Genomic DNA, 10,364 nt, shown 5'->3' with positions numbered 1-10,364 from the left:
AAACAAAACGAATGAATGAAGCGCCCGGGCGAGCTCCGCTGGTCTAAATCGGGCCACTGACCGGCTCATTCCGCTCCAAACTCGCCCGCTCCACGCCCCCAGCTCTTCCGATTTCCCCCTGCTCCCTCTGGGTCTCCGCCGACCCCCGGGGCCGTCTCGGCCTCCCACCTCCCTCCGCCCGTGGGTACCCCTCTGTAGACCTGGGAGAGGGTGGCGGTAACTGGGAGGGGGGTTGAAATAGCTTTTAGAAACCCGATCTGTTGTTTGCGAAACACAATCGCTTTTTTTTTTTTTTTAAAGCGACAGGGTGTCTAGACGGCCACGTGACGAGGCCGGAGCCGGGCGCGCCACTGCGCAGTGGAACCAGCCGAGCGGAGGGACGGGTGGGGGGGCGGGAAGGAGGCGGCGGCGGCTGGGGGCGGGGGAGGGAGGGGTAGAGGGGGGAGGGAAGGGGGCGGAGGCGGGAGGCCTTGCGGGAGGCGGCGAGCCCTGGGCACATTCGCTCGCTGCTCGGCGCACAGAGGATCTTGTCCCCGAGCAGCGCCAGCAGAGCCAGCCGGGCGCCTCGCTCGGTCCGCTCGCCGCGCCGGAGAGAGCTGCCTGAGACGCAGCCAGCCAGCCGGCGCCACGCCGCCGAGCGCTCGGCCCCGGAGTCCCTGAGTGCGGCGCGGCGAGCCCCCAGCGGCGGCAGAAGGACTCGAGCGCCAGGAGAGGGCGGACGGGGGACGAGGAGGCTCCCGGGCGCGACGAAGAGAGTCTCGGAGGAAGAGGCTGCGAGAGGACACCCGGGCCTCCTGCCGCCACTGTCGGGTCGGGGCCAGCAGCTTATGCGAGCAGCCCCAGCGACCACCCTCGGCCAGGAGAAGGGGCACCGGCAGCCCCCACGCTAGCTAGCCTGCCGCCTGTGCCCTCGGGGGCGAGAGCTTGCGACCCGCCGGAGCCCGCCGCCGCGCCGCCCTCCCCCGCGCTGACAGCCCCCCGGGGCGCAGCCGCCGCCGCAGCATCTTCTGTCCCTGCTTCCCCAGCGCGGAGGAAGTCCCCGCCGAGGACCTGGGCCCCCGGGAGCGCAGGAGGAAAGACCAGAGACTCTAAAACACCCAGATACGCAAGATTGAAGCAGCCTAGCCAGACCTTTCTGTGGATTAAAAGAAATACGATTTTTTTTTTTTTGGCAGAAGAAAAGGAAAGGAAGACCGGCGGGGTTCAGCAAGGAAAAAAAGGGGGATGTAACTCGTGGATACGGTTTTTCCCCCCACCCTTCCAACATCTTGTTCTACTTTGTAAACATTTTCTCTTTTTAAACCCCGGCTCCATCCGGTGCCCTCCAGACCTCCGAGGTGCGAGAAGGTGGTGTGTTTTTTCACTGGGGGCTTTGCATATTTGGTTTTGGGGTTTTTGAGAGACCCTCCAGACATCTCACGAGGGGAGAAGTCTACTCGGCCCCCTCCCTCAAGTCTTCGCGTGCACAGAATTCGAGGAGATCCGGTTACTAAGGATATAGAAGAAAAAAATAAATCGTGTGCCTGCCTTTTTTTTTAATTGCCTGCTTCTCCCCACCCCCAAATTAAGTTGCTTAGCAAGGGGGAAAGAGGCTTTTTCCTCCCTTCAGTAGCTCAGCCTAACGTCTTTCGTTTTTTGCCCCCGAGGATCTTCCATGTAGGAAGCCGAGGCTGGCGAGCCCGACACTCGGGAGCCACTGTAGGGGGGCCTTTTTGGGGAGAGGCGTCGACCGGGGCTGCCTCGGCCGCCCCCAGGGAAGCGGCGGCCGCGTTCCTCAGGGGCACGCCGGGGCCCGAGAGCCGCGCAGGGCGCGGGCCGCGCCGGGTGGGGCAGCCGAAGCGCAGGCCCCCGATCCCCGGCGGGCGCCCCTGGGCCCCCGCGCGCGCCCCGGCCTCCGGGAGACTGGCGCATGCCACGGAGCGCCCCTCGGGCCGCCGCCGCTTCTGCCCGGGCCCCTGCTGTTGTTGCTGTCGCCTGCGCCTGCTGCCCCAACTCGGCGCCCGACTTCTTCATGGTGTGCGGAGGTCATGTTCGCTCCTTAGCCGGCAAACGACTTTTCTCCTCGCCTCCTCGCCCCGCATGTTCAGGACCAAACGATCTGCGCTCGTCCGGCGTCTCTGGAGGAGCCGTGCGCCCGGCGGCGAGGACGAGGAGGAGGGCGTGGGGGGTGGCGGCGGCGGAGGCGACCTGCGGGGAGAAGGGGCGACGGACGGCCGGGCTTATGGGGCTGGTGGCGGCGGTGCGGGCAGGGCTGGCTGCTGCCTGGGTAAGGCAGTCCGAGGTGCCAAAGGTCACCACCATCCCCATCCCCCATCCTCGGGTGCCGGGGCGGCCGGGGGCGCCGAGGCGGATCTGAAGGCGCTCACGCACTCGGTGCTCAAGAAACTCAAGGAGCGGCAGCTGGAGCTGCTGCTTCAGGCCGTGGAGTCCCGCGGCGGTACGCGCACCGCGTGCCTCCTGCTGCCCGGCCGCCTGGACTGCAGGCTGGGCCCGGGGGCGCCCGCCAGCGCGCAGCCCGCGCAGCCGCCCTCGTCCTACTCGCTCCCCCTCCTGCTGTGCAAAGTGTTCAGGTGGCCGGATCTCAGGCATTCCTCGGAAGTCAAGAGGCTGTGTTGCTGTGAATCTTACGGGAAGATCAACCCCGAGCTGGTGTGCTGCAACCCCCATCACCTTAGTCGACTCTGTGAACTAGGTAAGAAGTTGTTCTGAGTCCACCTTTCGTTCCCTCTGGCGAGGAAATGCTGGTAGAAATGCTCGAGGGTGTGTGCACAATCTCCTGGAGGAGACAAGGGAACTAAATCGAAGAAGGGACGAGGGGGGGGGAACTCTGACATTCCTTGGGGTTCCCTTTCAAGATTTTGCTCTTGCACCATCCCCCCCACCCTCCAGAGGAAGAGACCCAGGGATACTGCTGCTTAACCTTATACTGAACTGACATGCTGCAGAACACGAGACACTCTTATTTCCGGGTATGCAAGGGGATACAGAGCAAAGTGGGGGATCACGCTTCCCCCGCACCCGGAAAGGCGTTGAGGTGTGTGGCCGAGTTGGATTCGGCCCAAGCCCGCCAAGGAAGGCTGGGAGAAACTAGCTTTAAAGGCTGGAGAGTCTCTCCTTTAGTAAATAAGGACAGTCACGTGGGGCACGAGTGGCCCAGATACTGTCCTGGCCTCCCAGCTTTGGAGTTTGGGGGCAGTGGTAGGATGGAGACTGAACTGGGTATCCAGTCTCAGCTGTGCACGCTTCAGGGCGAGAAGGAGCAAACAGCCTGGAGAAGTTGGGTGGCCTCTACTTTTTATCTTTATTTCGCACAGAAAAGCGTACAATTAGTGGTCCTTAGAACGCCCGACACTCCCACCCCTGCGTTTCAGTGACGTCCCTCCCTGCACCATAATTGGCCTGGGCTTCATGGCCGGGACCCTGAACAGGTTCCTCCCCATATTATCCTGTTAGGTTTTCCATGCCTTCTGTTTGCTCCTTGTCTTTGTGCTCAGGGTAGAGGATCATGCCCTGCTCCCTGCAAATCTTCCAAGTTCACCAGCAGCTCACTTGGGTGGTTTTTTTTTTCCTCTCAGGTGGGCTGGGCTGGGTAGGATTCCCTAGTGCGTGGGTGCCAAGCTCAGCAGTGGGGGCGGAGTGAATTGTGCTCCTAGTGGCGGGGAGGGCCGGAGAAGCGGGATCTGTAGTTGTAAAAGACACTAAGCAGCCCCAGACGCCCCCCACCCTATGGACTGTTCATTGCGCGGCCCAGCCGCTGGAGCCCTGGCCCAGCCGGTGGTTTCCAGCTCGGCCCGCCGAGCGCGGCGGCGGCGGCAGCCGCAGACGTGGAGGAGCAGAGCGCCGAGGCTGGCGCCAGGCGGCCTCTTTTGTTTATCTGACAGCTAAATATCAAGGCAATCACCGCCTCGCGGCCCTGCCTCCAACCCCCACAGCTAAGACAAACAGTTGGCCTAAAAGAATGCCTGAGTTATCATAAGTTTCTATCTCTTGTTTCTCATGGCTCAGCCTTTATATCCTCTTACTTTTTTAATTTCAGAGTCTCCCCCTCCTCCTTACTCCAGATACCCAATGGATTTTCTCAAACCAACTGGTGAGTAGATGGGTTTCAAGTCATTCTTTTCTCAGAACCCTGGTTTTGCGTGTAGGTTGGGGTCTTGGGGTGGTGCTTGGGTTGCTCAAGGCAATTTTCCTCTGTTTTAAGTTTGGCGGATTTTCCTCTTGTTGTGATTGGACCCCCCCTTCCCAACATAGCTCCCCCCCCCCCAGATATGTTTTAGGATTTGTCCCTTTTTTTATGCGTTTGAACTGTGTGGTGGAAGTTAGTTCATCTTTCACACATGGAGGCTTTTAATCCACTGCATGTCTTGGGAGCCAAATAGGACAGGTTGATGGAAACGTTCTGAAGCCTTGTAAGTGCCAGAAGGATCTGTGGGTAGGGACGGTTAAATGGATGAGGAGGAGCGATTTCGAAGAGAGGCTTCCGTTTGGAGTATCCTTAAGAAGTGCAACAAGTTGGGAGGGGGATTATGTTCCCCCTGTTCAGTCACCCACAAGCCTGCTTTCTCCTGGGGGTTTTCTCAGAATTCTTAGTAGAGAGGGAGAGAGAGAGAGAGAGAGAGAGAGAGAGAGAGAGAGAGAGAGAGAGAGACCATAAAAGTTTTCAGCACAGCTCTGCCTGTTGCTTTCTGGCCGGATGGCAGAGGGCCAGGGCAGAAGCCCATTTGAGACTGGCACCAGCCCTGTTGTGGTTGTCTGCATTCAACTTCTGGCTGGCAGTGCTAGGTCCCATCCCTTAGAGCTGACCGTGCCAGGGGACAGGGTCAGCAAAACAGATTGGGGATGGCCTCAGAGACAAGTCCTGCTTCCTTCTTAACAGTGCAAGGATTACAGAACCGTTTGCTGCAAGTCCGGGTTTTTTAGCTTTGCTTTTTTTGTGTGTCTGTTCTGTGGCGCTTACAAAAAACGCAACACGCGTGAAGTCTTTGCTTTGCCAAGGAGAGGGAAAAGTGAAGGACTGGGCACCCTTTAGCTCTTGGAACCTTTTGCCTCATGAGTTTTGGCTGTTGCAAACCCCCCCTCTCCCCTCCCAATTTTTCAGGGACTTTGTCATAAATTAAGTGCTTAATGAATGTGTAAGCAAAGTCCGGGCTAGCCCTCCCTCCACATGCTTCGCCAGTTCCCTCAAGTTGGGAAGGCGTTGCTGCTTGCCTGGTGCCTGCCTAATAGGTGGCCTGTGGAGTATGTGATATTTTGCTTTCGATTTACAAAACACCAGATAAAATGGTCATTAATGACAAGATAAACCCAGCTCTCTGCATTTGCAACAAGCTTTAGTTGGCATTAGCAAACTCCGAGGGCTATAACTTGTCTTGAGTTTGTGGCTTAAAGGATCCAGAATTGTTCCCAGAGGTCACTTCTCCGGGGGTCCACCCTCAGTTCTTTCTTTTGGCTTTGTGGTTTCCTCATCCGTCTTTCAAATGTGGCCTGTTAACCTTAAACAGAAAGGGAAGGCCCTGTAGCCCCAGAGGTGAAGACCGCTCTGGTAGAGGTTCCCCTAAAGTCCAAACTCCATAGCAAAGAAGGACCATGTGTTCTCGGGTTTGCCAAAAAAGATACTGGGTAAAATCTGTTCACAAGATTTAAGCAGCCATTCTGGCAGGCCGGGACCTCATTTTCGGGGAGTGGAGTGATATATTTATTCATTAGCAAGTGTTGACATTAGGTAGCAAAATGTGTGTAAACAGAGAAGCCACAAAGACAGGAATGTGTGCCATTTCCAAGGAGGGGAGCAACCTTCCCCAGATCAGCCAATCGGAGGTGATTAACCTGCCAATCGGAAACCCAAGCAGCTGGTTACTCACCCCCCAAATGTTTTGCTTCAAACAAAACAAGAAAAAAGGACCCAAACTCAGGCACCACCGTGTAGAAACACGGGGCAAAGTAGTAGAAAAGCCCCCGTTGAGAGAGCAGTGGTCCGGATAGCAGAGCTGGTCTCAGGGACTGGCCTAAGAGACTGGTCTATGGCGGATTTGCTGGTTGTGGTGACCCAGGAGCGTTATAGCTAGAGATGTGGGGGAGGGAGGGTCCTCAAGTCCCTCAATTTTCTCCCCACCTAGTGTATGGGAAAGTGTTGACCTGGGGATTTAGAATTCTTTCCCAGCTTGAGGTTGAGGAGTTTGGTGTTGGGTTACGTAGGTGAAACAGAAAATAGGGTTTTACAATGGACAACTGTTAAAACCTTAATGAGCCAGTCCATCGGAGGGAATCCCTTTCGCGAGGTCTCTTGCTTCAGACGAGGCAAAGGGAAAGGTTCTGGGGCCTGGTGTAGTTGGAACTGAGGGGTCCTTTGGAGGCTGAACTTGGAAAGCTGTCATGGGTCGAGCCTCCTTGAAGGGCCTGGACTAGGTCTACACCTGGTTCTCTATTTCCCAAGACAGTTGTGTGCAAGGAGCCTGGCCTGGACCTCGGCACAGGGGTGGCTGTGTGACTTGTGGCCTTTGCAAGGCATGAAGGTTCTCCCACTTTCCCGTCCCGCGAGGACAAAGGATTTGCTGCTTCTGTCCCCACATCTCACCTGTAGAGATGCAGGAGGGAGAGCCTGGCTGGGCCCTTTACCTTCTAAGTTCTGTCTCTGCCTCCGAAAGGGACTGGCTGCAAGGGATGGCCTCTTGTGGTACAACCCTCAGAGCCTACCAGAACGCCTGGCATCTTGATCTGCCATCTGGCCCTCTTAGTTTACGTCTCTTAACTTTTCCAAGTCCCTTTAATGAATGATTAGGTCATTCATTCATTTATTCGGGTTGTTGCCTCCATCCATATACAAAGTAGTACTGGGGAAACTCAGAGCTAAGTGGGGGAAAGAAAGTTCCCCAGGCTCCGGGTTGCACTTCCCCTGGAACTGCTGGGAGAAGAGGATGTGTGTCTTTGTTCCACAGAAACCCGGGGCTTAATTAGGTGTTTGGTAATGTACAGTGGCAGAGGAGGCCCAGGGACGGCCCAGGTCTGCTGTCTGCTGGCTGGGCTCTGTGGTAGAAGATGAGATTCTGACTTGAGATTTATCCTTGCAGAGTTTTCGGTGGGTGGAATCTAGATACCCGAGACCAGCTCAGCTCAGCCTGGCCAGCTCCAGGGAGGAAGGTTTGGGAATGGAAGCCCTGGAATAGGAGCTGGACTTGTGGGGGTGGGGGGGTGGCTCAGCTCCCTGGGTGGCCCCTGGCCTAGTCAAGGCACCTCAGTTTACCTGGGTGCCTCTCAAATGCATTGCTGCCTCACAGGGGTGGTAGGGAGGCCTAATTAACGTGTGTAAATCCCTCCTAAGATCAAAGGCGATGCAGAGGGCAGAGCGCATTTCATAAAAATCACTTGTGGTTGCATCTCGGAGCTGGTTCACCTTTGATGTGAGACAGGCTGACACGCTGACTGAGGTCTCCAGGCTCTGCCCTGGAGAGGCCAGGCTCTGCCTTTGAAATACACCTTGCCCCTGGCAGGAAGCCAGCGAGAGCTGGGGGAGTGGCCGTGGGGTGTCTTCCATTTGGGGGAGTGGGGGGGGGAGGGGAGCAAGAAGCCAATCTCTAGTGAACATAAGAAGATGGTGGGGCCAGAATCTGTAATTTAGGAAGTACAGGTTTGCATCATAGGCCAAGGAACTCCTTTGTGTGCCCCCCATTGTTTTCCACTTGATTAAGCATGTGTCCTGTAGAAGCTCCATATTCCTGCTAGGAATTACCCTCTCCATTAAAGGAATGGATGTGTACACGTTCTTCCCCTGCTGGTCACTCCTCCATGTTCCCTCCCATTTAGAAGAGGTTTTTCTTAATTTTTTTTAAAGATGTAATATGTATGTATGTATGTATGTATGTATGTATGTGAGTATACTGTCATTGTCTCAAGACACCCCAGAAGAGGGCGTTAGGTCTCATTACAGGTGGTTGTGAGCCACCATGTGGTTGCTGGGAATTGAACTCAGGACCCTCTGGAAGAGCAGTCGGCGGCGCTCTTAACCACTGAGCCTTCTCTCCAGCCCTTTCTTAAATTTATAAACACACACTGGACAAGTGCTATATATACCTGAGTATCCCCCACCTCCCTTTCCAACACACTGCAGAGTTCTGAATAGTTTTTCAGCCCTGGGGAGAGAAGCCTACGTGGAAGGGGTTCTCAGCAGAGACCTCTGGGCAGGTCACCTTCCCTTGGTCAGGAGCTAAAGGACTGTCCTAGGCCTTTCTACTTGCTTCCAGGCTGCTCTTTGCTTTGAGTAACTATTTACCATTGTGGCCTGAGAGACGTCTGCTAATGTCTGGTAGCCGGGGTCGGAGGACTGGAGTCTGTCTGTACAAACCAGTGGTGCGTTTGCTTTTCTGGAGCCAGACTGTCTATGGGGACGTAGGAAGAAGTTTGACGTTGGCCGAGGGTGCAGAAGAGACAGGGGCCTGTGCGCTTGCGTTCCAGGGGACTGATGAGTTGTGGTTCGTGGGCATTACTTTTGTTGTAATTGCTTGGGGGAGAGGGTGTTTGTAGAGTCTGTCTCTTTCTTCTCAACTGGAATTGGCATTTTCCTGGTTAGCATTGAGGTCACTGGGAGAGGGGGAGAGGATGTGGAGTCTGCCAGTTAAGGCCTAGTAAAGAAAATGGCAGGATATAGGGTCGGAAAGATTGTGGAGGTACTGAGGCAGGTGGCCTTGTAGAATGGAGGTGTCTGGGCAGGGTTTCCAGATGTGGGTTTGGACCGGCCTGAAAGTAGGTAGAAGGTTCCCCTCCAAGTGGGTCCTGGCTGAGAAGTCCGTCTTGACTTGATGGGTGGGTTACACACATGAATCCGTGGTAGAACTGGCAGAAGTCTGTGCGATTTCTGTACTCGCCATATCTCAGTTAGAAGGGAGCATAGTTTTTGTGAAGGCCAGGCTGAGAGACCCTCATCTCTGGGAGTGGGAGGAAGGAGGCTTCGCGCTTGATAGGAGAAGAGCGAACAGGGTTGAGAAAAGTACACCTCGAACCTTCCTTGACCTTGCGAGAGTTACCTGAGCTCAATGGGAGACTTATAATGGAAGAGAAATTCCTGGCAGTCTGTGATTGAGCCTGACTTGACTAATGATTAACTGGCCGCCTGGAGCCGAGACTGGTGACAAGGTGCTGTGGTCTGTCTTAGGCTGGACCATGAAGCCGAGTAGACCATTAATAATCTGCACGGCGGCTGCGAGTCAGCCCTTTGGAATGTGTGGTCTCCTCTTTCATGCTGTTCGGTGTTTGTAAGAAGGAGTGCTGATGTTTTTATTTGTGGATTTACTTTTTCTCTCTTTTTTTTTTTTCAACTGCAGCAGACTGTCCAGACGCTGTACCTTCCTCCGATGAAACCGGGGGAACGAATTATCTGGCCCCTGGGGGGCTTTCAGGTAAGACACTTTCTCTTTTCCTAGAGGCCTCGGGAGGCCGGTTGGTCTGGAATTGTTCTGTTGTACATATTCTTTAAACTGGACACATCCGGTGACTGTGGTGCGTTCTTGACTTGTCGTTCTGGGGTCCTTTTTGTGCCAGAACCTTGCCCTTCCCAGGAATGGGGAAACTGGAGTCACCTGGGGGAGTTGTGTTGTGTGATGAGCTTCAGGGCTATTTTTCGTTTCTTAAGTTGAGTGTGTGTGTCATCCACATGAGGTTAGAGGATAACCTGTAGGAGTTGTTTCTCTCCTTCCACCCTGTGGGCTCAGGGACGGAGCTCCCAGAGCTTGGCGGTGGGGGCTTTTATCCTCTGAGTTCCAGTTTCCCATGGGACCGGTCTCGCCCTCCCTCGTGGTTTCTAGAGCAACCCCCGACTTAAGTTACCTCCATTTGTTACCGTTGGCATGGTCTCCCGTGCTTTAAACTCTTTGATTTTGCTCCTGCACGCATGCCTTGAAGGAGACAGACCCAGGTTTACGAGGCATGGCCCAGGTGCTAGATGGATCTCAGAGGACTGTGGGGTTCTGGAGCAGCAGGGCAGGGCTTGCTGTAGACAAATAGGTACCAGAGCTGTCCTCAGCTGGACAGGCTTCTCTGGGCCCTGGGGAGATGGTGTTGGAGGAGGAGCTCTCTGCATTTGTATCCCAAAGGACAAGAGAGGCTAACATGGCAACTTCGCTCTGGGAGACTGTTCTTTCTTTTCTAAGAACTCTTTTCTCTCTTCCTCTTACTCTTCCACACCATCATTATTTTCTAAGAACTCGTTTAAAGCAAGAGAGAAAGTAACTTGAGGTGGGGAAATTCCAGGACAGTTCTGGGCACTCAGCATAGCTGGCCATTGGTGGAGGTTTCTGGTGCAGCATCTCTGAGTGGAAGTCATGGGACCTCCCTTAGACCTGTTGCAGGGTGGCTCCTCGCGGCTGACTGATGAA

General features: G+C 55.2%; 1 protein-coding gene across 2 annotated transcripts in view; it reads left to right on the top strand.

Moving 5' to 3' along the window:
• Window positions 1–657: 657 nt before the first annotated feature.
• Window positions 658–10,364, top strand: part of Smad7 (SMAD family member 7) — a 28,061-nt gene continuing 18,354 nt past the window's right edge. Inside the window, exons 1-3 of one of the 2 annotated variants that reach the window (XM_032885637.1) lie at window positions 658–2,692; window positions 4,037–4,090; window positions 9,315–9,389. In XM_032885637.1, the coding sequence (XP_032741528.1) occupies window positions 2,080–2,692; window positions 4,037–4,090; window positions 9,315–9,389 (742 nt within the window). In that variant the 5' untranslated portion in view covers window positions 658–2,079. The remainder of the gene's footprint in view (window positions 2,693–4,036; window positions 4,091–9,314; window positions 9,390–10,364) is intronic. The other variant, XM_032885638.1, reaches the window with a different exon arrangement.

Source organism: Rattus rattus, chromosome 15, assembly GCF_011064425.1.
Source record: "Rattus rattus isolate New Zealand chromosome 15, Rrattus_CSIRO_v1, whole genome shotgun sequence".
NCBI lineage: Eukaryota > Metazoa > Chordata > Mammalia > Rodentia > Muridae > Rattus > Rattus rattus.
Note: the sequence above shows the minus strand (reverse complement) of the source record. Positions and strands in the feature narration are given on the sequence as shown.